This window comes from Haliaeetus albicilla, chromosome W, assembly GCF_947461875.1.
Source record: "Haliaeetus albicilla chromosome W, bHalAlb1.1, whole genome shotgun sequence".
Classification (NCBI taxonomy): Eukaryota; Metazoa; Chordata; class Aves; order Accipitriformes; family Accipitridae; genus Haliaeetus; species Haliaeetus albicilla.
This window is the reverse complement of record NC_091515.1, coordinates 42,156,626-42,181,717: the sequence shown is the minus strand read 5'-3', so window position 1 is coordinate 42,181,717 and position 25,092 is coordinate 42,156,626. Positions and strand designations below refer to the sequence as shown.

General features: G+C 47.2%; 1 protein-coding gene across 1 annotated transcript; it reads right to left on the bottom strand.

Annotated features, from left to right (window-relative positions):
* Positions 1-9,864: 9,864 nt before the first annotated feature.
* Positions 9,865-11,436, bottom strand: LOC138683419 (uncharacterized). Its single transcript, XM_069775136.1, is given in 2 exon segments — positions 9,865-10,904; positions 10,907-11,436. Coding segments are annotated over 2 exon segments (1,506 nt in total). The 5' UTR covers positions 11,373-11,436.
* Between the last annotated feature and the right edge of the window lie 13,656 nt (positions 11,437-25,092).

The window sequence follows — 25,092 nt, the reverse complement described above, 5'->3', positions numbered from 1 at the left end:
CTCTTCCCTTGCCTGTCGCTATTCCCTCTTTTGCCTATTTTCCATGATCTCTTCCCTCTGTACCCTCACCACTGTCTTTCCCCTGCTTTCCCTCAACTCCCTCTTTTCCACCTTTTCCCCTGCGTGTCTCTTTTATCTTTCTGTTCCCTCGGTGTCTAATTTTCCCACTTTCACTCGCCTCTCTCTTTTCCCTCTCAGCCCTCAACTCTCTCATTTCCCTCTCTCCCTTGCTTGTCTCGTTTCCGTCATTTCCCCCGCCTGATTCTCTCACCTCTCTTCCCTCGGCGTCCATTTTTTCCACTTTCATTTGCCTCTCTTTTTTTCCCTCTCAGTCCTCAACTCTCTCTTTTCCCTCTCTCTTCCCTTGCCTGTCACTTTTCCCTCTTTTGCCTGTTTTCCATGATATCTTCCCTCTTTTCCCTCACCAGTCGCTTTCCCCTGCTTTCCCTCAAATCCCTTTTTTACCTCTTTTCCCCTTGCTTGTCTCTTTTCCGTCATGTCCCCCGCCTTTCTCTCTCACCTCTCTTCCCTCGGCATCCATTTTTTCCCACTTGCATCCGCCTCTCTCTTTCCCCCCTCAGTCCTCAGCTCTCTCTTTTCCCTCTCTCTCTCCCCCAGCATGTCTCTTTTCCTCTGCTTCCCTCAACTCTCTCTTTTCCATCTTTTCCCTTGCTTGTCTCTTTTACCTCTCTGTGCCCTCGGTGTCTAATTTTCTAACTTTCAGTCTCCTCACTCTTTTCCCTCTCAGTCCTCAACTCTCTCTTTTCCCTCTCTTTTTCCCCTCGCCTGTCTCTTTTGCCTCTCTTCCTCGGTGTCTAGTTCTCCCACTTTGACTCACCTCTCTCTTTCCCCTCTCTCTTCCCTTGCCTGTCACTTTTCCCTCTTTTGCCTATTTTCCATGATCTCTTCCCTCTGTACCCTCACCAGTGACTTTCCCCTCTGCTTTCCCTCAACTCCCTCTTTTCCCCCTTTTCCCCTGCTTGTCTCTTTTACCTCTCTGTTCCCTCGGTGTCAAATTTTCCCACTGTCACTTTCCTCACTCCTTTCCCTCTCAGCCGTCAACTCTCTCTTTTCCCTCTTTTTATCCCTTGCCTGTCTCTTTTCCGTCATTTCCCCCACCGGACTCTCTCACCTCTCTTCCCTCGGCGTCCAATTTTTCCACTTTCACGCGCCTCTCTCTTTTCCCTATCATCCCACAACTGTCTCTTTTCCCTCTCTTTCCCCCCCTCACATGTCTCTTTTCCCTGTTTCCCCTCGCCTGTCTCTCTCACCTCTCTGACCTCGGTTTCTATTTTTCCCAGTTTCACTCACCTCCCTATTTCCCCTACAGTTCCTCAACTCTCTCTTTTCCCTCTGTATCACCTTGGCTGTTTCATTCCCCTGCTTTCCCCGGACTCTCTCTTTTACCTGGGTTTTTTTTCGCTCGCTTGTCTCTTTTCCCTCATTTCTCACGCCTGTCTCTTTTACCACTCTTGCCTCTGCGTTCGATTTTCCCACTTTCACTCACCTTCCTCTATTCCCTCTCATTCCTCAACTCATTCTTTTCCCTCTCTTGTCTCTTTTCCCTGTTTCCCCTTGTCTGACTCTCTCACCTCATTTCCCTCAGTGTCTAATTTCCCCACTTTGATTCACCTCCCACTTTTCCCTATCATTCCTCAACTCTCCATTTTCCATTTCTTTACCCTCGCCTATCTCTTTTTCCTCTTTCCAACCAACTGTCTCTTTTTCCTCTTTTCCCTTGCTTGTCTATTTTACCACTGTCCCCACGCCTGTCTCTTTTACCTCTCTTCCCTTGGTGTCTATCTTTCCCACTTTCTTTCACCTCTCTCTTTCCCCCTCTCATACATCAACTCTCTCTTTTCCCTCTATTTTCCCTCGCCTGTCTCTTTTCCCTCTTTCCCCTCACTTGTCTTTTTTACCTATCTTCCTCGGTGTCTAATTTCCCACATTCACTCACCTCTGTCCCCTCTCATTCCTCAACTCACTCTTTCCCCTCTATTTTCCCTTGCCTGTCGCTTTTCCATGCTTTCCCTGGACGCTCTGTTTTCCCTCTTTTTTTTTTTTTGCTTGCTTGTCTCTTTTCCCTCATTTCTCTCGCCTGTCTCTTTTAGCACTCTTGCCTCGGCGTTCAATTTTCCCACTTCCACTCGCCTTCCTCTATTCCCTCTCATTCCTCAACTCATTTTCCCCCCTCTTTTTCCGTCGCCTGTCTCTCTTTCCTGGTTTCCCTATTTTCCATGAACTCTTCCCTCTTTTCGCTAAACAGTCACTTTCAAATGCTTTCCCTCAACTCCCTCCTTTCCCTCTTTTCGCTCTTTCCCCTCGCCTGTCTCTCTTACCTCTCTTCCCTCGCTGTCTAATTTTCCCAGTTTCACTCGCCTCTTTCTTTTCCCTCTCATTCCTCAACTCTCTCTTTTCTCTCTATTTTCCCTTGCCTGTCATTTTTCCCTCTTTTGCATATTCTCCATGAACTCTTCCCTCTTTACCCTCACCAGTCACTTTCCCCTGCTTTCCCTCAACTCCCTCCTTTCCAACTTTTCCCTCGCTAGTCTCTTTTCCCTGTTTCCCCTCGCCTGTCTCTTTTACCACTCTTCCCTCGCCGTCTAATTTTCCCACTTTCACTCGCCTTCCTCTATTCCCTCTCATTCCTCAACTCATTCTTTTCCCTCTCTTTTCCCTCGCCTTTCTTTTTCCTGGTTTCCCTATTTTCCATGAACTGTTCCCTCTTTTCCCTAACCAGTCACTTTCCAATGCTTTCCCTCAACTCCCTCTTTTCCCTCTTTTCCCTCGCTTTTCTCTTTTCCCTCTTTCCCCTCGCCTGTCTCTCTTACCTCTCTTACCTTGGTGTCTAACTTTCCCACTTTCACTCACCTCTCTCTTTTTTCCTCTCATACATCAACTCTCTCTTTTCCCTCTTTTTTCCCTCTTGCTTGTCTGTTTCCCCTCATTTCCCTCGCTTTTCTCTTTTCCCTCGATCCCCTCACCTGTCTCTCTTACCTCTCTTCCCTTGGTGTCTTATTTTCCCACTTTCACTCGCCTCTCCCTTTCCCCTATCATCCCACAGCTCTCTCTTTTCCCTCCCCTTTCCCCCTCGCCTGTCTCTTTTACCTCTCTTCCTCGGTGTCTAGTTCTCCCACTTTGACTCACCTCTCTCTTTTCCCTCTCTCTTCCCTTGCCTGTCACTTTTCCCTCTTTTGCCTCTTTTCCATGAACTCTTCCCTCTTTTCCCTCACCTGTCACTTTCCCCTGCTTTCCCTCAACTTTCTTTTCCCCATCTTTTCCCTCACCTGTCTCTTTTACCTCTCTTCCCTTGGTGTCTAACTTTCCCACTTTCATTCACTTCTATTGTTTTCCTTCTCATACCTCAACTCTCTCTGTTCCCTCTCTGCTCCCTCGCCTGTCAATTTTCCCTGCTTTCCCTCAACTCTCTATCCCCCATCTTTTCCCTCACCTGTCTCTTTCCCCTCTTTCCTCTCGCCTGACTGTCTCACCTCTCTGTCCCCTCGGTGTGTATTTTTCCCACTTTCGCTCACCTTCTTATTTTCCCTATCATTCCTCAAGTCTGTCTTTTCCCTCTCTTTTCCCTTGCCTGTCGCTTTTCCCTGCTTTCCCTCAACTACCTCTTTTGCCTTTTTTCCCCCCTTGCTTGTCTCTTTTCCCTGTCTTTTCCCTCGCCTGTCACTTTTCCCTCTTTTCTCTATTTTCCATGGACTCTTCCCTCTTTACCCTCACCAGTCACTTTCCCCTGCTTTCCCTCATCTCCCTCTTTTCCACCTTTCCCCTCGCTTGTCTTTCTTCCCTGTTTCCCCTCGCTTGTCTCTTTTACCTCTCTTCCCTCGGTGTCTAATTTCCCCACTTTCATTCACCACTCTCTGTTATCTCTCATACGTCAACTCTCTTTTCCCTCATTTCCCTCGCCTGTCTCTTTTACCTTTCTTCCTCGCTGTCTAGTTCTCCCACTTTGACTCACCTCTCTCTTTTCCCTCTCATTCCTCAACTCTCTCTTTCCCCTCTCTCTTCCCTTGTCTGTCACTTTTCCCTCTTTTCCCTCTTTTCCATGAACTCTTCCCTCTTTACCCTCACCAGTCACTTTCCCCTGCTTTACCTCAACTCCCTCTTTTCCACCTTTCCCCTCGCTTGTCTCTTTTCCCTGTTTCCCCTCGCCTGTCTCTTTTACCTCTCTGTCCCGATCCAATGTCAGGGAAGGTTTCGATATGATCCCAAGAGTGAGATTAAGACACAAACGAGGTCAAATGCCGTATAGTCAAAATAGGTTTTATTATCAAAAGTGGAAAATGGTAGCGATAGGATAGAATGGAAGAAAAGGTGGAAATTAAGCAAGCAGTTGGGCTAGGATTGCTAGGATAGTCACCACCATGGATCCAGCGGTGTCCCGTTGGTCCTCAGTCTTCAGTTCTTTGGTGGTGAAGAAGGCTGCCCACAGCTTATCTCTATGAGTTTTTTATAGGGCATATTTCAATGATCTCATGCGCTGCAGGTTTCGTCTATCACACGACCATTGCGTGATCAACACCAGAAACCAGTATCTTATCAGCTCTAGCCCCGTTTCCTCCTCTGGATGCCTCAATGGCCTGGTAATCGTCCTTATGGACAGAGGAGTGTCCTGCTTAAACAGGCCATCTTAGAGACAAAGGGCTCAAGATAAGCAGTTCACAGTTCCTTGAGATGATGGTCCAGTCCCCCACACCTTACAATCTTTGAGGCAAATGGTTCAGGATAAGAATTCAGTCTCTTACACCACCCCATGGCTCAAAGATTGTTTCGGGACCCGTGGTGGTTTTGAGAAAAGATAGCTATATACATAAGTGAGAAGAGAGCATTTCAGACAATCTGCATTATCGACGGTGTGGTTCGCTGTACAGCACGAATTTGTTTAACACCATCAGGCGAAATAGTAGTTACAAATTGCATATTGGTTACAACATGTTGAATCAATTGTATAAAGCATGGAATGATACATGGTAAAAAGAATAACATGGTAAAACCACACAACAAGTAAAATAGGATTCGTTTAACCCATGGACCACCAGGGAGCCAGGAAAACATATCAATGTCCCAGCCTTTCCATGTCTGGACAGGAACATGGGCCAGCTTTCGTATTCCCGCAGTAATTTGTTTAACAATTTTCCCGCTGTCATCAATTTTTAAACAACAGTTAGAATCATTTAGTTTACCACAAACACCTCCTTCCTCGGCTAGCAGGTAATCTAGAACCATGTGATGTTGTAATATTGCTGTTCGCATTTGTGTGGCTTGATCCGCCAATAGATCAAGGGTACGGGCTGTCTCATTAGTAATGATCTCTAGGACAGCTTGTAACCGGATGATACGATTTAGGTTATAGATAGGTTCTCGAGCACCGCTAGCCCACTCATTGGGGTTCCAGGTGGCAGGTCCATAATGTTGTATGATATGTTGAGGCGTCCACTCATCTTTGCCCCAGGTTTGACCACTCCCACCTGCTATAGAGGTATCAATGGATCGCCGATATCGATTGAGATCATCATATACCTTAACACCCAGTCCATCCCCTTCATCGTCTGGGAGCAGGAAAAACAAAGGGTGAATTACCCCCACATAATACACTCCAGTCCAATTTGCTGGTAGCAGTTTGTAGGCACGTTGGCCACACACCCAATAGTGACCCTTTAAGGCTCGTGCACCATTTTCAAACAAACCGGTAGGTGTCCGTGGTGACTGGAAATATGTTGAATTACCTACTCCCAGAGGATGATCTGACAGACCATTCATCAACAACCTGTCCACAGCTTTTCCCACCTCCTCTGTGGTGCCCCAACAGATAGGAAGTCCATCCGGACCTATGCTCAAATGTCCCTGACAGCGGTCTTTATTATCACTTGACCACCAAATTTGAGTCCCATCAGTGAGTCTGCATTTCCAGGCACCGGAACCGTGGTGCCAAAAGCAGGTAACATTAAGAAGGTTATTAGACTGATTAGTGGAAGACCAAAAATGGGAAAACCGTTTCCTGTGCCCTGTTTGATTCACCCAGGCCCATCCGGACCAGCGAGGCACAAAATTTGGGGAACTGGAACTCAAGAGGAGACAATATGCCTGGTCGTCCCCTTCTGGCAGTGTTATAGTTGCCCTATGGTTTGAACAATCAATTGGTCTACAACCGTCAGTGAGGCAATGGTTGTCATAAGTATAGGTCCAGTTGCACTTGCTATTTCCCACGGGAATACCATCTTTCTGTGTTCGGTTCAGACAATATCCACCTTGGACTGGATATTGTATTGTCCAGGGCTGTGTGTCTTCACCCCAGTAAGAATCATTTTTGACCTCACTGTAATTACTCACTAACCATTTGGGGGAAATAGGGACAGCAGTCCATGGTCAGCTTTCCAAACCTAAGGGCTCACCACATACCCAACAATTAGTCAGATTAAAAGTGTTGGCCACTTGCTGGCCTAGAGCCACAAACTCATTTTGCCACTCCAAGCCGAAAAGAGGGGCACAGGAGGTTCCCCAGATATTGAAGGCAGCAACAATAGTCGTCCAAAACAACATCTGCAGTGGTATATCAAACATCCTATAAATATTAACAAAGCAATCACTGACAAAACTACACAAACGATTAACAGCTTCACGTATTTCCTCAGGCACGCTCCAGAGTCCTCACCTGAAAGAGAAAAGAAAAAACAGACTCGGTTCGTTCTAAGGAACCAGAAGCAAATTGTTATTAGAAGGATGGAATAATCCACCTGGTATTGATTTTATGTTCCTTTCCATAAGCATCCTTTGCTTTCTAAGCATATTTATTCATTGGTGTTTCCAGTACCAGAGTTACGGTTCCAACCGTGGGGAGTTAGCAACTAAGACTGGTTGGCTCAGAAAGTATGATGGATTTCTGGGATGATCCGGGTTATCTGGGGCTGGCATAATGGTTGGGGTTTTCGGGCAAAATGCTGTAATTTTCGGGCACCCATTCACTCCCCAATGACTGTTAACACTAGTCACTGCATCCCGTAGCCGTTCAGCCCATCCAGGCTTATGCGGCTTGAGGAAGCGTTTCAGCAAGCCATTTGTTCTTTCCACAATTCCGTTTGCCTGTGGATAATATGGAGTATGGCGCACCCACGAGATCCCCTCCTGGGTTGCCCAATCTTGGACTATGTTAGTAGTAAAGTGGGAACCATTATCCGACTGAATCGACTGAGGTTTGGGGAAAGTGCCAAACCACTCTTTCAAAGCTTTCACTGTGTTTTCCCCAGTAGCTCTGGCAAAGGCTTCGGCCTGGATTAACCCTGACACTATCTCTACTCCAACTAACACATAATGCTTTCTTTCTGATTTCTGGAAGGGGCCAATGTAGTCCACTTGCCAAGCCTCCCACAACCCTTTTCCCTCCCTTAGGTGTAAGGGGTCACCTTCCAGGGGGTGTCTTTCCAAGCGGGTACGACATTGTTCACAGGCAGACACACAAGTTTTACATTCTTCCCTGGTAACTGGCCAACCTCGAGCTTAGGCCTCACAATAGAGATCTTTGATCCCCGAATGTTTCCTTTTTACATGTAGCTATTCTAACAATCACTCCCAGTCTTCTGCTATTGGGGTGTTCTGGAGGGGAGCTAATTGGGCCAATTCATCAGCTTTGCCATTCCACTGGCTAACAGGGGTGCTATCCTGTTGATGGGAAGCCACCCAGGCTACTGCAAATTTTCCTTGTCTAGCAGTGGTTAGAATATCTTGCCACTTTTCTTTCTGCCATACAGGTATCCTATTGACTTCCCACCCATTTTGTTCCCAGAATGGAAGCCATTCAGTACAGCCTTTAAATACAGCATAGGAATCAGTATAGATATAGACAGGAGAGGTAGATTGAGCTTCATGCTGGAAAACACTCCATACTGCAACTAATTCCCCTACTTGAGCACTACCTTCCCCTTCGGTGATTATTTGTTTGTCTGCATCCATGCGGAGTGCTACAGCTCGATATTTCCAAGTTTTCCCTTCTCGTTTAGAGGAAGCATCAGTAAACCAAACATTCTGCAATTGTTCAGAAAACGGGGGGGCCACTTGTATTACAGGAGGAAGTTCAGATGTTTCCCTATCTGGGCTTGTTTCCTCTTGAATGGTTAACATCTTTGCTGCCCCCTCAGACACAGTAAAAATGTCACAATAATGCTCTATCTGGGCATACCATTTCCGTACAGAGGCTCTCTGAGCCACCCCGTCAGGGGGTGCAGTTCCTGCTAAAACTGTCTTGGTTACTTTAAACGGGCCTCTAAGCACTATAGACTGCTGTCAAATAGTCTGTTCAGCCTCTCTCAAGGCTAAACTGACTACAAAAAAACCTTTCTCCCAAGCAGTATATCTTTTTTCTGCATCCTTAAAACTGTGAGAATAGAACCCAATAGGTCGAGTGGGTCCTTCAGGGCCCTTTTGCCATAAATGGATTGATAACCTACTTTTGGCAAATCCCCATTCAATATGGACAGGGTCTGTGGGATGAATAGGACCAAGAGCTTGATGGGCAGTTGCTTCAAAAATTAGCAATTGCAATGCCTCTTCATGGGGCTTACTCCATTCCCACTGAGCCCCTTTTCGCAACAAGTCATACGGGGGTCTTGCAATAACTGAAAAATCAGGGATATGTTTCCTCCAAAACACAAGTAATCCTAGTACGTGCTGCAAATCCTTTTTTGACTCTGGCATTTTAATCTGATCCAATGAGGAAAGGGTGTCGGAGGGATACATGTCATTCCTCCCTTCCACCAAATTCCTAAAAACTTTACTTCGCTTGAGGGTGTTTGTTTTTTCTCTGGTGGAATTTTCAACCCCAAGCTTTCCAAGTGAGAAATTATATTATCCTGAGTTTTCTGAACTTTTTCTGTTTCATCCCCACCTACAAGAATGTCATCAATGTACTGATAAACACTGACCCCCTCCTCTGTTTGAATTAGTTCTAGCTCCTGCGCTAACGCATGATGAGCTAGAGTGGGGGAATGCTTGTACCCTTGTGGGAGTCAGGTAAAAGTAAATTGCTGACCCTCCCAAGTAAATGCAAAGCGGTCTTGATCTTCTGTTTGCAGGGGGACCATAAAAAACATATCTTTAACATCCACTGTTGCCATAATCGGGTGGGCTCGTTCCTGGATTGTAGCTATAAGCTCAGCAATATTCAGTACCGCAGCTGTCAATGGACCGGTATTTGCATTAAGTCTGCGATAATCTACAGTTAATCTCCACTTGCCATTAGGTTTTCGCACTGGCCACACCGGGGAGTTAAAAGGAGAATGGGTTGGAATCACAATACCCTGTCCCTTTAAGTCCTCTAACACAGGCGCTGTTCCCTCTCTGGCCCCCAAGGGTATCGGGTAGGGCTTAACATTTGTAAGCTTTGAAGGGGGAAGCAGCGGCGCGGCTTTTAACAGCCGAATATCTATTGTGGGAGAGCCAAATGACCACTGTCTCCTTTTGTTATCAATCCAGGTCTTTCCTTTTAAAACATCGAGTCCTAAAAGGTTAAGTGGAAACTCCCCCACAACCATTGTCACTGTAGTGGCACTATCTTCTCCTGGCAAACGCAGTCTGACCGTTGCTAATGCCTGTGGCTGAACAATGCCGAATGCATCTGCCACAAAAAGCTGCTGTTTGGAGGGTGTAATTCCGCAATTAGCAGCGTCTTTGGTTTTAATAGCTGAAATCTCAGCTCCGGTATCTACCAAAAAGGTGACCGGGACTTGTCTTGGTCCCACAATACCTGTAATTAGTAAATCACCCTGGCCGTTTTCAGTGAGTTGTCTAATATACATCCAACCTTCACAAACACACACACACACACCCCCCCCGCCCGCTCACCACCGAAAGGCGAAGGATCTAGTTTCCCGCCGGCTCTTGGGTGGCGTTTGTTTCTGATACATCAATCAGGGAGGGTGCGTTAAGAGTAGTATTCTCAAAATCCACTTTTCTATTTGCTGATTTATCAGGCCACCCTGTCACCAATTTTTCCAATTTGTCTGTTGGCATCCCGTCCATTAAGTCACGAGGGATCCCTATCTGGTATCCCCGCGCCCACAGTATATTACGTTTGTTCGGGATACCTCTCCCCCCGGGCGGTCTAGCAAGGGGTGTTCTCTTATCACTCCCAGGGCACGGAACTATTTTTACTTCAGCCCGCCTCAAGCCCCTGGAGTCTGTTTTGGTGGCTGGAGGGTTAACAGGACCATACTTGTGCCCGTAATTAATTAATTCCTGGGCCACTTCTCCCCAGGTCCACATTTTCTTATCTGGGGGGCGGTGGTGCTGATCAGGCGTGAATCCTCCTGAAGCAGCCGCAACACTCTCACCCTGGGGCATCGTCTGTATCTTTCCTTGTAATTGTATACCAATTGGTTTCAGAGAATCAGGGAGTCCCCGTATAAGGGGAGTCATTCGCTCAGGATCCACCGACATCATCACCGGGGACTCCTGCCTAGGCTCCAATTTTCGATCATACATCATCTGCAGACAAGCTGCCTTTTGCACACTCTCCACTAATTGATCAACAGTCCCCGTAATCGCGAGGGGATCCCCCCTCTCCAAGGGGTTCAAACCCCCTGCCCAATAGGCTGCCCGTTGGGTTAAAGACCAGGGGGCACGGTGATTCCCAGTAGTTAAAAACACTCCTGGTCCCCAGTACCCTTCCACCTCCTTTTCACTTAACAGAATCTGGTCCGCCCCCGACAATGATACTCTCCACACATACTCTGTTTCTGACTCCTTAGGGGTTCGGCCAAATTCCTTTTTTAGTTTTGCCAACTCAATGGCAGTATAGGGGACCTCTTTAGTTGTAACTTGGTGGAACTGGTCCTGCTCATCATCATAAGTATATTCAGTTTTGACTAAAGGTCGCAATGAAGGCAGCTCTAACTTCTCCACTCTTTTGCTGCCTGCAGGTCCTTAAAGGGGTAGCCAATTTCTGATCTTGGAGGGATTTCCTCACGGACAGTACCTGCAAGGAGCCGTTCCTTAAGAGCAATTTGCGAATGTTTCACTTGGTTCTTTTCTGCTTCAAGTTGTGCTTTTAATCCCGCCACTTGTCCCATAAGGGACTGAGCAAGATTTTGGAGGAATTCAATAATTTGAGATTCTGCAGTGAGGTGGCAATCCCTATCCTCCACTGCTGCGGCCAGACTGACACCGAGAACGGCACAGAAAATTGCTTTTCCATTCCCTGACCGCACTCTAGCATCTTTCTGTAAAGCGACCATCCGATCAACAACGCTCTGCAGATTATACCAATTTCCCTGAGCCCAGTCTATCCCAAGCACAGAGGGTCGCACTTTATGCTTTTCCAAAAAATCAAACAAAGCTTCTTTCAAACGGGCAACTTTGCTATCACTCATCTTATACAAAGTGGGGAAGCAGTCGTCTCAGGACGGCAGCACGTAAAGTTTCAAATACAGCACAACACAAGCCTGCCCCCCTTACGTTCCTGAGAGGTCTCGCGTATTAAAGCAGGGAAACAGTACGGCACTCTCGTCTCAAGGGATCCTGTCCGTGACGCCAATTTAAATGTCCTGATCCAATGTCAGGGAAGGTTTTGATATGATCCCAAGAGCGAGATTAAGACACAAACGAGGTCAAATGCCGTATAGTCAAAATAGGTTTTATTATCAAAAGTGGAAAATGGTAGCGATAGGATAGAATGGAAGAAAAGGTGGAAATTAAGCAAGCAGTTGGGATAGGATTGCTAGGATAGTCACCACCACGGATCCAGCGGCGTCCTGTTGGTCCTCAGGCAAGCAGTCGGTGGTGGGGGTTGCAAGGACGGTCACCACCATGGATCCAGCGGTGTCCCGTTGGTCCTCAGTCTTCAATTCTTTGGTGGTGAAGAAGGCTGCCCACAGCTTATCTCTATGAGTTTTTTATAGGGCATATTTCAATGATCTCATGCGCTGCAGGTTTCGTCTATCACACGACCATTGCGTGATCAACACCAGAAACCAGTATCTTATCAGCTCTAGCCCCGTTTCCTCCACTGGATGCCTCAATGGCCTGGTAATCGTCCTTATGGACAGAGGAGTGTCCTGCTTAAACAGGCCATCTTAGAGACAGAGGGCTCAATATAACCAGTTCACAGTTCCTTGAGATGATGGTCCAGTCCCCTACACCTAACAATCTTTGAGGCAAATGATTCAGGATAAGAATTCAGTCTCTTACACTCTCTTCCCTCGGTGTCTAATTTTCCCACTTTCACTGTCCTCCCTCTTTTCCCTCTCATTCCTCAAGTGTCTCTTTCCCCTCTCTTTTCCCTCTCCTCTCTCTTTTTCCTGGTTCCCTCTTTTCCATGAACTCTTCCCTCTTTTCCATAACCAGTCACATTCCAATGCTTTCCCTCAACTCCTTCTTTTCCCTCTTTCCCCTCACCTGACTCTCTCACCTCTCTTCCTTCAGTGTCTAATTTTCCCACTTTCACTCGCCTTCCTCTGTTCCCTCTCATCCCTCAACCCTCTCTTTCCCCTCTTTTTTCCCTCACCTTTCTTTTTTTTCCCTGCTTTCCCCGCACTCTCTCTTGTCCCTCTTTCCCCTCGCCTGTCGCTCTTACCTCTCTTCCCTCGGTGTCTAGTTTTCCCACTTTCACTCACATCCAACTTTTCCCTATCATCCCTCATCTCTCCACTTTCCATCTCTTTGCCCTCGCCTATCTCTTTTCCCTCTTTCCAATAAACTCTCTCTCTATCATCTTTTCCCTCACTTGTCGTTTTTACCTCTTCCCCTCGCCTGTCTCTTACCTCTCTTCCCTCAGTGTCTAATTTTCCCACTTTCATTCACCTCTGTCCTTTCCCTCTCATATTTCAACTCTCTTTTTTCCCTCTCTTTTCCCTCGCCTGTCACTTTTCTCTGCTTTCCCTCAACTCTCTTTTCCCCATCTTTTCCCTCGCTTGCCTCTTTCCCCTCTTTCCCCTCGCCTAACTCTCTCACCACTCTTCCCTCAGCTTTCAATTTTCCCACTTTCACTCGCCTTCCTCTATTCCTTCTCATTCCTCAACTCTCTCTTTTCCTTCTATTTTCCCTTGCCTGTCACTTTTCCCTCTTTTCCCTATTTTCCACGAACTCTTACCTCTTTTCCCTGACTACTAACTTTCCCGTTTTCCCTCAACTCCCTCTTTTACACCTTTTCCCTCGTCTCTGTCTTTTCCCTAGTTTCCCTCTTTGCCATGAACTCTCTCTTTCCTTCTTTTCCCTCGACTCTTTTCCCTGCTTTTCCTCTATGCCCTCGCCTCTCTCTTTCCCCTGTTTTCCCATGAACTGTCTCTTGTCAATCATTTCTTGTCACCTGTCCCTTTTCCCTGGTTTCCCTCTTCTGTATTAACTCTTTCCTTTACCTCTTTCCCCCTCGCCTGTGTCTTTTCTCTGGTTCCCCTCTTTTCCATGAACTCCCTCTTTCCCTTCTTTTCCCTCGATTGTCTCTTTTCCCTGCTTTTCCTCTTTGCCCTTGCCTGTCTCTTTCCACAGTTTTCCCATCATCTGTCTCTCTTCCATCATTTCTCATCGCCTGTTTTTTTTCACTGGTTTCCTTCTTTTGCTTTAACCCCCTCCTTTACCTCTTTCCCCCTCGCCTGTGTTTTTTCCCTGGTTTCCCTTTTTTCCGTGAACACTCTCTTCCCCTTCTTTTCCCTCCACTGCCTCCATTCCCTGGCTTCCCTCTTTTCAATGAGCTCTCTCTTCCCCTTCTTTTCCCTTGACTCTGTCTTGTCCCTGCTTTTCATCTTTGCTCTCGCATGACTCGTTCCCCAGTTTTTCCAGGAACTGTCTTTTTCCATCGTTTCTCATCGCTGGTCTATTTTCCTTTGTTTCCCTCTTCTGCATTAACTCTCTTTATTAGCACTTTTCCCCTCGCCTATCCCTTTTCACTAGATTCCCTCTCTTTAATGAACTGTCTCTGTCGCTTCCTTTCCCTCGACTGTCTCTTTTCCCTGCTTTTCCTCTTTGCCCTTGCCTGTCTCTTTTTCCTGGTTTCCCTTTTTACCATGAACTCTCTCTTTCCCTTCTTTTCCCTAGACTGTCTCTTTTACCTGCTTTTCCTCTTTGCCCTTGCCTGTCTCTTTCCCCAGTTTTTCCATCATCTGTCTCACTTCCATCTGTTCTCATTGCCTGTCTTTTTTCCCTGGTTTCCTTCTTCTGCATTAACCCTCTCCTTCACCTCTTTCCCCCTTGCCTGTTTTTTTCCCCTGGTTTCCCTTTTTTCCAAGAACACTCTCTTACCCTTCTTTTCCTTCGACTGCTGCTTTTCCCTGGCTTCCCTCTTTTCAATGAACTCTCTCTTCCCCTTCTTTTCCCTCGACTCTGTCTTGTCCCTGCTTTTCGTCTTTGCCCTCGCATGACTCGTTCCCCAGTTTTTCCAGGAACTGTCTTTTTCCATCGTTTCTCATCGCCGGTCTATTTTCCTTTGTTTCCCTCTTCTGCATTAACTCTCTTTGTTAGCACTTTTCCCCTCGCCTATCCCTTTTCCCTTGTTTCCCTCTTTTCCATGAACTTCTCCTTCCCCTTCTTTTCCCTCAACTGCCTCTTTTCCCTAGCTTCCCTCTTTTCAATGATCTGTCTCTTCCCCTTGTTTTCTGCCACGTGTCTTTTTTCCCTGGTTTCCTTCTTGTGCATTAACCCTCTCCTTCTCCTCTTTCCCCCTCGCTTTTTTTCCCCCCCTGTTTTCCCTCTTTCCCAAGAACACTCCCTTCCCCTTCTTTTCCTTCGACTGCCGCTTTTCCCTGGCTTCCATCTTTTCAATGAACTCTCTCTTCCCCATCTTTTTCCTGTACTGCCTCCTTTCCCTGGTTTCCCTCTTTGCCATGAACTCTCTCTTCCCCTTCTGTTCCCTCGACTGTCTCTTTCCGTGCTTTTCCTTTTTGCCCTTGCCTGTCTCTTTCCCCAGTTTTTCCATCATCTGTCTCTTTTCCATCTTTTCTCATTGCCTGTATTTTTCCCTGGTTTCCCTCTTCTGCATTAACTCTCTCTTTTACCTCTTTCCCGCTCGCCTGTCTCTTTTCCCTGGTTTCCCTTTTTTCCATGAATACTCTCTTCCCCTTCTTTTCCCTCGATTCTGACTTGTCCCTGCTTTTCCTCTTTGCCCTTGCATGACTCTCTCCACAGTTTTTCCAGGAACTGTCTTTTTCCATCGTTTCCCATCGCCTGTCTTTTTCCCTTGGTTTCCCTCTTCTGCATTAACTCTCTCTTTTACCTCTTTCCCCCTTGCCTGTCTCTCTTCCCTGGTTTCCCCCTTTTCCATGAACTCTCTCTTTGCCCTCTTTTTCCTCGCCTGTGTCTTTTCCTTTGTTTCCCTCTTTTCCATGAACTCCTTCTTCCCCTTCTTTTCCCTCGACTGCCCCTTTTCCCTAGCTTCCCTCTTTTCAATGATCTCTCTCTTCCCCTTGTTTTCTGCCACGTGTCTTTTTTCCCTGGTTTCCCTCTTCTGCATTAACTCTCTCTTCTACCTCTTCCCGCTCGCCTGTCTCTTTTCCCTGGTTTCCCTCTTTTCAATGAACTCTCTCTTTCCCTTCTTTTCCCTCGACTCTGTCTTGTCCCTGCTTTTCGTCTTTGCCCTCGCATGACTCGTTCCCCAGTTTTTTCATGAACTGTCTTTTTCCATCATTTCTCATCGCCGGTCTATTTTCCTTTGTTTCCCTCTTCTGCATTAACTCTCTCTGTTAGCACTTTTCCCCTCGCCTATCCCTTTTCACTAGATTCCCTCTCTTTAATGAACTGTCTCTGTCGCTTCCTTTCCCTCGACTGTCTCTTATCCCTGATTTTCCTCTTTGCCCTTGCCTGCCTCTTTTCCCTGGTTTCCCCTTTTACCATGAACTCTCTCCTTTCCTCCTTTTCCCTATACTGTCTCTTTTCCCTGCTTTTCCTCTTTGCCCTTGCCTTTCTCTTTCCCCAGTTTTTCCATCATCTGTCTCTGTATACAGATGGGTTAAAAGATGGGATTTTGGTCCGTGGATGAACACTGGGTGAGAGGTAGATAGCTGAGGAAAATGCAGTCAGCACAGAAAATGGATGGTTTGTTGCCTGTTGCTTGGAATGCTGACCACGGAGATAAGAGAGCTGAGCAATACTGGGGGAGGACGGGCGGCAGGCTGCTGCACAGCACAGCTCTCTGCATGATTGGCGCGTAACTGCTGGATGATGAAAATATGCCGCATGTACAAAGCCCATGAACCAATAGACAGGGTGGCTATCGCTCGTGCAGCGTGCCTGGCCAGCGAGCGCATGCGTCATAGGCTCCCTATGTTACAATCGAGGCATGTTTTGGCACCCGCTGGCCACGTGTGCCGAAACCCGTTCCGCTGCAAATGTATAAATACCGGGATTTTTCCGAAGATCATTGGGCTGGTGTATGGCGAGGCCACCGTTGCCTCCATGGGGATGCCCATGTAAAGCTGACACCTACCGATTGCTGGGCTGAGCTCGCAGCGCAAGACGGCACAAGAATGTACGGATGGTGCATCTTCCACTCAGTCCTCGGGTCGGTACGTTAACGTGATTTGCAAGATACCCTTAGCATAACGCACATCTGTAGTTAATAAATGCTTGATTTTTCCCCTTATAGTCAGAGTGTGTGTGTTCACCTTCAAGGGAATCCTCGAAACCACCCTAAAACAGTCTCTTTTCCATATTTTCTCATCGCCGATCTTTTTTCCCTGGTTTCCCTCTACTGCATTAACTCTCTGTCGTGGTTTAACCCCAGCCAGCAACTAAGCACCACGCAGCCGCTCACTCACTCCCCCCCCATCCAGTGGGATGGGGGAGAAAATCAGGAAAAGAAGTAAAACTCCTGGGTTGAGATAAGAACGATTTAATAGAACAGAAAAGAAGAGACTAATAATGATAATGATAACACTAATAAAATGACAACAGTAGTAATAAAAGGATTGAAATGTACAAATGATGCGCAGGGCAATCGCTCACCACCCGCCGACCGACACCCAGCCAGTCCCCCAAGCGGCGAATCCCTGCCCCCCCCCCACTTCCCAGTTCCTAAACTAGATGGGACGTCACATGGTATGGAATACACTGTTGGCCAGTTTGGGTCAGGTGCCCTGGCTGGGCATGAGAAGCTGAAAAATCCTTGACTGTAGTCTAAACACTACTGAGCAACAACTGAAAACATCAGTGTTATCAACATTCTTCACATACTGAACTCAAAACATAGCACTGTACCAGCTACTAGGAAGACAGTTAACTACATCCCAGCTGAAACCAGGACAGTATCCACCCCTTATTCTATACCATTGACGTCATGCTCAGTTCCCATACCTTTAGTTACATTCTGATCAATCATCACCACCTTTCCATCCCTTTGAGACATATGAACAATGAGAGAGATATATATATATATATAAGTATACACACACAGAGATATCAGTTCTTTAGTTCTTTATGTTCATAAAATGTTTGTTGAGTTCATTTAGTTTCTGACTCTGGGCTCCGTCTGTCATACCAGTCTGTCTGAGCAGGAGGGATGGTGCAAAGTCCTCTCAGTCGGTAGAGCAGAATTGGGCTTCAGTGCGGTGTGACGAGCAGGTGACATTTGGCGCAGCAGGAGGATGGTGTGCACCGTTGGATTGTTGCATGCTGGAGTCAGTTCTGGATCCACCTCTACTGCGCTTTGCTCAGTTTTATCACAGTTCTTGCTTGATCCAAGTGATTCTTACTATAGTACTATGGATATAGCATATAACAATTATAGTAATGATAACATACAGTAGCAGGGTTATATAGCAACTAATATCATACAGTTTAATTCTGGCTATTTTCACCTAAAATCAAATCCCCTTGAGGCACACATCGGACTTCCCCATCTTTTCGCATCACCCACCAAGTGCACCCAGGCCCTTGAGCAAAAGCAATCCCACGAATGGGTTTACCTTTGCCTGAGGCAGGAGTAACCCAGACTGTTTTCCCTAACATGTTTTTCATGTGCACTACAGGGACTTTATCCCCTTCTACAGTATGTAAAAATTCTGATTGGGCAGGGCCACTCCAATTGGCAGATCCTCTGGTGTTGACTAACCAGGTGGCTTTTGCTAAATGTGTATCCCAATGTTTGAAAGTTCCGCCCCCCATTGCTCTCAATGTAGTCTTTAACAGTCCATTGTATCGCTCAATTTTCCCAGAGGCTGGTGCATGATAGGGGATATGATACACCCACTCAATGCCGTGCTCTTTGGCCCAGGTGTCTATGAGGTTGTTTTGGAAATGAGTCCCATTGTCTGACTCAATTCTTTCTGGGGTGCCATGTCGCCACAAGACCTGCTTCTCAAGGCCCAGGATAGTGTTCCGGGCAGTGGCATGGGGTACAGAATATGTTTCCAGCCATCCGGTGGTTGCTTCCACCATTGTAAGCACATAGCGCTTGCCTTGGCGAGTTTGTGGGAGTGTGATATAGTCAATCTGCCAGGCTTCCCCAAATTTATATTTCAGCCATCGCCCTCCATACCACAGGGGCTTTAACCGCTTGGCTTGCTTAATTGCAGCACATGTTTCACATTCATGGATAACCTGCGTGATAGTGTCCATGGTCAGGTCCACCCCTCGATCTTGAGCCCATCTATATGTTGCATCTCTTCCCTGATGGCCTGAAGTATCATGGGCCCATCGAGCCATAAATAGCTCACCCTTATGTTGCCAGTCCAGGTCCACCTGAGACACTTCAATCTTGGCAGCCTGATCCACCTGTTGGTTGTTTCGATGTTCTTCAGTGGCCCGACCCTTGGGTACGTGAGCATCTACATGACGTACTTTTACAACCAGATTCTCTAGCCGGGACGCAATATCTTGCCACAGCGTGGCAGCCCAAATGGGTTTACCTCTGCGCTGCCAGTTGCTCTGCTTCCATTGCTGTAACCACCCCCACAGGGCATTTGCCACCATCCATGAGTCAGTATAGAGATAGAGCACTGGCCACTTTTCTCTTTCAGCAATATCTAACGCTAGCTGGATGGCTTTCACCTCTGCAAACTGACTCGATTCACCCTCTCCTTCAGCGGTTTCTGCAACTTGTCGTGTAGGACTCCATACAGCAGCTTTCCACTTTCGATGCTTTCCCACAATGCGACAGGATCCGTCAGTGAACAGGGCATATTGCCTCTCATTCTCTGGCAGTTTATTATACAGCGGGGCTTCTTCAGCACGTGCCACCTCCTCCTCTGGTGACATTCCAAAATCTTTGCCTTCTGGCCAGTCCGTGATTACTTCTAAAATTCCTGGGCGACTGGGGTTTCCTATGCGAGCCCGTTGTGTGATCAGTGCGATCCACTTACTCCACGTGGCATCAGTCGCGTGATGTGTAGAGGAGACCCTCCCTTTGAACATCCAGCCCAGCACTGGTAGTTGGGGTGCTAAGAGGAGCTGTGTCTCAGTACCAACCACTTCTGAGGCAGCTCGAACTCCTTCATACGCTGCCAATATCTCTTTTTCAGTTGGAGTATAGCGAGCCTCGGATCCTCGATATCCTCGACTCCAAAACCCCAGAGGTCGGCCTCGGGTCTCCCCAGGTGCTTTCTGCCAGAGGCTCCAGGTAGGGCCATTCTCCCCAGCTGCAGTAGAGAGCACATTTTTAACATCTTGTCCTGTCCGGACTGGTCCAAGGGCTACGGCATGAACAATCTCCCGTTTAATTTGTTCAAAGGCTTGTTGTTGTTCAGGGCCCCATTTAAAATCATTCTTCTTCCGGGTCACTTGATAGAGAGGGCTTACAATCAAACTGTAATTTGGAATATGCATTCTCCAAAACCCCACGACACCTAAGAAGGCCTGTGTGTCCTTTTTATTAGTCGGGGGAGACATAGCTGCTATTTTATTAATCACATCCATTGGGATCTGACGACGTCCATCTTGCCATTTTATTCCCAAAAACTGGATCTCCTGTGCAGGTCCCTTGACCTTACTTTCTTTTATGGCAAAACCGGCTTTCAGAAGGATTTGGATTATTTTCTTCCCTTTCTCAAAGACTTCTGCTGCTGTGTTGCCCCATACGATGATGTCATCAATGTATTGCAGGTGTTCCGGAGCTTCACCTTTTTCCAGTGCAGTCTGGATTAGTCCATGGCAAATGGTGGGGCTGTGTTTCCACCCCTGGGGCAATCGATTCCAAGTGTACTGGACACCTCTCCAAGTAAAGGCAAATTGTGGACGACACTCTGCTGCTAGAGGGATTGAGAAAAACGCATTAGCAATGTCAATTGTGGCATACCACTTGGCTGCCTTTGACTCTAGCTCGTATTGAAGTTCTAGCATATCTGGAACGGCAGCACTCAGCGGTGGTGTAACTTCATTCAGGCCGCGATAGTCTACTGTTAGTCTCCACTCCCCATTAGACTTCCGCACTGGCCATATGGGACTATTAAAGGGTGAGCGGGTTTTGCTGATCACTCCTTGGCTCTCCAGTTGGCGAATCAACTTGTGGATGGGAATCAGAGAGTCTCGGTTGGTGCGATATTGCCGCCGGTGCACCGTCGTGGTAGCAATTGGCACTTGTTGTTCTTCAACCTTGAGCAACCCCACAATCGAAGGGTCTTGAGAGAGACCAGGCAGGGTAGACAGCTGTTCAGTGCCCTCCGTCTCCAAGGCAGCTATACCAAAAGCCCATCGATACCCCTTCGGGTCCTTAAAATACCCCCTCCTGAGATAGTCTATGCCAAGGATACACGGAGCCTCTGGACCAGTCACAATGGGGTGTTTCTGCCATTCATTTCCAGTTAGGCTTACTTCAGCTTCCAATACAGTTAATTCTTGGGACCCCCCTGTCACACCAGAAATACAAATGGATTCTGTCCCTTTATAACTTGATGGCATTAGAGTGCGCTGTGCGCCGGTGTCTACTAGAGCCTTATACTCCTGTGGGTCTGATGTGCCAGGCCATCGAATCCACACAGTCCAATAGACCCGGTTATCCCTTTCCTCCACCTGGCTGGAGGCAGGGCCCCTCTAATTCTGGTTAGAGTATTCAGTATTCACTTCTCGTAAAATTGGCTCAGAAGTCCCTTCAAGAGGATCAGAAATGAAATCAGCCCTTCTACTCTGTTTAGAAACTGGAGCGGCATTTTTCCTGGTAGAATCCCCTTTTGTGGTGGTTTTTCCTCGCAGTTCACGTACCCGTGCATTTAGGACCGAGGTAGGTTTTCCGTCCCATTTCCTCATGTCCTCTCCCTGATCACATAGGTAAAACCACAGGGCACCTCGCGGTGTGTACCTTCTATATTCTCTCTCTTGGGAAGAGGAGCGCTCACTCCTAATAGCTGAGACATTGGTCCTTACAAGTGTGGAGTAGGACATATCCTCTTTGATTTGTTGGACATCCTCGGACAGCTTCTCCACAGCTGCAATGCAGGCTTGTAGGGAGGAGGAGAGATTTTCTTCGTACTGACGGAGTTGGCGAGCCACTTCCTCCACTGTCGGTGCCTCTTCATCCTTCCAGGCCATTATTGCCAATGCGTTGGCATAGGATGATGGTGCGCTCCGTACAAACTTCCGCCACATGGGTCGTGTGCATTGGACTTCGTCTGGATCTTTGGGTAATTGTGGGTTGTCCGGGTCATGATGGATCGTCTCTAGCACAGCTAATTCCCTCAGATATTGAATACCTTTTTCCATGGTGGTCCACTTGCTTGATTGACATATAACATCTTCCTTAAAGGGGTACCTTTCCTTCACACTTGACAGGAGTCGCCTCCAGAGGCTGATGGCTTGTGTCCCTCTTCCAATTGCCTTGTCAATGCCACCTTCCCTGGCAAGCGATCCCAGCTGCTTGGCTTCCCTACCTTCTAATTCCAAGCTATTAGCCCCATTGTCCCAGCATCGGAGGAGCCAGGTGATAATATGCTCACCTATGCGGCGGCCAAAGTCTTTTTGCAGATCCCGCAGCTCACTCAAGGATAGGGACCGGGTTATTACCTCTGGTTCTGCCTCTTCCTCCGGTTCCCGTGATGACCCTGGTTCATCTTCATCCTTCGCTAAGCGAACTGATTTTTTTGTATATTTCTTTTTCTGTACGGGGGCAACTGATGCTGGTGCAGGTTGGTCCGCTGGTTCAGTTGCAGTATCGCTCACTGGGTTTTGGATAACCGCAGTGTCTGTCGCCGAGGTTTGGGTAGCAGCAGTGCTCGTCACTGGGGCTGGAGGGACTGCAGTGCCCGTTGCTGAGGTTTGGGTGGCTGCTGTACTCATTGCTGGGGCTGGAGGGGCTGCAGTGCCTGTTGCTGAGGTTTGGGTGGCCGCGGTGCTCACCATTTTGTTGTTAGGTCCAGAGACTTTCTCTTCCCCTTGAGGGTACTGAGTGGTGTCAAACAGGGCTCGATAGGCATGGGCCAGGCCCCAGCACGTTGCAGTCATTTGTATCTCTCTGGAGCTGCCGGGGTGACAGCATACCTTTTCCAAATATTTTACTAGTTCTTCTGGATCCTGCACTTGTTCAGGGGTGAATTTCCAAAACATCGGAGGTGCCCACTTTTCTAGGTATTTGCCCATACTATCCCACACACCCTGCCACTCATAATTATCCAGCCTTGGGGCACATCTCTGGGTGATCTTCTTAAATAGCTGTTTAACCTTAAACGAGAGCTGAACCACATTCAGAAGTATGCTAATTCCTAGCAGTAGGGCTAGGACCGTGCTAGTCCCAACATTCCAGGAGTATTCAAATTTTTCAAAATTCTCAAACACCATTGTAACTGGACCGAAGGAGAAAGGAGAGGGGAAGAAAGGTACCCCACCCACAGACTGGTTTTCCATGGAGGAAAGGTAAATGGTATAATTATTAATAGTTTCCCACAGATGGCTCCCGCAGTATAAAGGTGACAATGCTAAGTGCAAATACCGGATTAATCCCACAGCTGATGACTTTATCATACCATAAACCAGAGTTATACCATACATCAAAGCAAAAACCTTAATCCACCTCCCACGGATGATAAGCAGTAGAAGAGGAACTACATACAGCAAGCGAGGTGATACATAACAGAGCCTTAAAAACCAGAGCAACAACTCTAAGAATGCATAAATCAACATAATGAATGCTTAGGACAAATTTGTTTTAACAAGCTCTGGTCAGGTTTGTCGTTATCTCAACCCTTCGAGCCCCACGTTGGGCGCCAAAAGGACTGTCGTGGTTTAACCCCAGCCAGCAACTAAGCACCACGCAGCCGCTCACTCACTCCCCCCCCATCCAGTGGGATGGGGGAGAAAATCAGGAAAAGAAGTAAAACTCCTGGGTTGAGATAAGAACGATTTAATAGAACAGAAAAGAAGAGACTAATAATTATAATGATAACACTAATAAAATGACAACAGTAGTAATAAAAGGATTGAAATGTACAAATGATGCACAGGGCAATCGCTCACCACCCGCCGACCGACACCCAGCCAGTCCCCCAAGCGGCGAATCCCTGCCCCCCACCACTTCCCAGTTCCTAAACTAGATGGGACGTCACATGGTATGGAATACACTGTTGGCCAGTTTGGGTCAGGTGCCCTGGCTGGGCATGAGAAGCTGAAAAATCCTTGACTGTAGTCTAAACACTACTGAGCAACAACTGAAAACATCAGTGTTATCAACATTCTTCACATACTGAACTCAAAACATAGCACTGTACCAGCTACTAGGAAGACAGCTAACTACATCCCAGCTGAAACCAGGACACTCTCTCTTTTACCTCTTCCCCCTCGCCTGTGTCTTTTTCCTGCTTTCCCTCTTTTCAATGAACTCTCTCTTTCCCTTCTTTCCCCTCGACCGCCTCTTTTCCCTGCCTTTCCTCTTTGCCCTCGTCTGTCTGTTTCCCCAGTTTTTCCATCAACTGCCTCTTTTCCATCTTTTCTCATCGCTGGTCTTTTTTCTGTGGTTTTAGCTCGTTTCCCTCTTTTCCACGAACGCTCTCTTTCCCTTCTTTCCCCTTGACTCTTTGTCTTACCTGCTTTTCCTCTTTGCCCTTGGCTGTCTCTTCCCTCAGTTTTTCCATCATCTGTCTCTCTTCCATCTTTTCTCATCGCCTGTCTTTTTTCCCTGGTTTCCCTCTTCTGCATTAACTCTCTCCTTTACCTCTTTGCCCCTCGCCTGTGTCTTTTCCCTGGTGTCCCGTTTTTCAATGAACTCTCTCTTCCCCTTCTTTTCCCTCCACTCTTTTCCCTGCTTTTCCTCTTTGCCCTTTGCCTGTCTCTTTCCCCAGTTTTCCTATCATCTGTCTCTTTTCCAGTTTTTTCTCATCGCCTATATTTTTTCCTTTGTTTCCCACTTCTGCATTAACTCTCTCTTTTAACTCTTTCCCCCTCGCCTGTCTCTTTTCCCTGGTTTCCCTCTTTGCCATGAATTCTCTCTTTCCCTTCTTTTCCCTAGACTGTCTCTTTTACCTGCTTTTCCTCTTAGCCCTTGCCTGTCTCTTTCCCCAGTTTTTCCATCATCTGTCTCGCTTCCATCATTTCTCATTGCCTGTATTTTTCCCTGGTTTCCTTCTTTTGCATTAACCCTCTCCTTTACGTCTTTCCCCCTCGCCTGTGTTTTTTCCCTGGTTTCCCTTTTTTCCAAGAACACTCTCTTCCCCTTCTTTTCCTTCAACTGCCTCTCTTCCCTGGCTTCCCTCTTTTCAATGAACTCTCTCTTCCCCTTCTTTTCCCTCGACTCTGTCTTGTCCCTGCTTTTCATCTTTGCCCTTGCATGACTTTTTCCCCAGTTTCTTCTGTTCTATTAAACAGTTCTTTTCTCAACCCACGAGTTTTACTTCTTTTCCTGATTTTCTCCCTCATCCCACTGGGTGGGGGGGGAGTGAGCGAGTGGCTGCGTGGTGCTTAGTTGCTGGCCAGGGTTAAACCACGATATCCATGTATTGTTTCTCAGGTTGTGTTGTCAGAGTTGTCCATGTGCTCTCCAATACCAGTACACAATTGCTTCCAGCAGGCACTTCTCTATTTCAGGGATGAATAAGACTGCAAGCTTGCTGTCATGTTGTAGGTTAACCCTGGTAGGCAGCTAAGCACGACACAGCCGCTCACTCGCTCTCCCTGCAGTGGGATGGGGAAGAAAATTGGAAGGGCAAAAGTGAGAAAACTCATGGGTCGAGATGAAGGCAGTTTGATAGA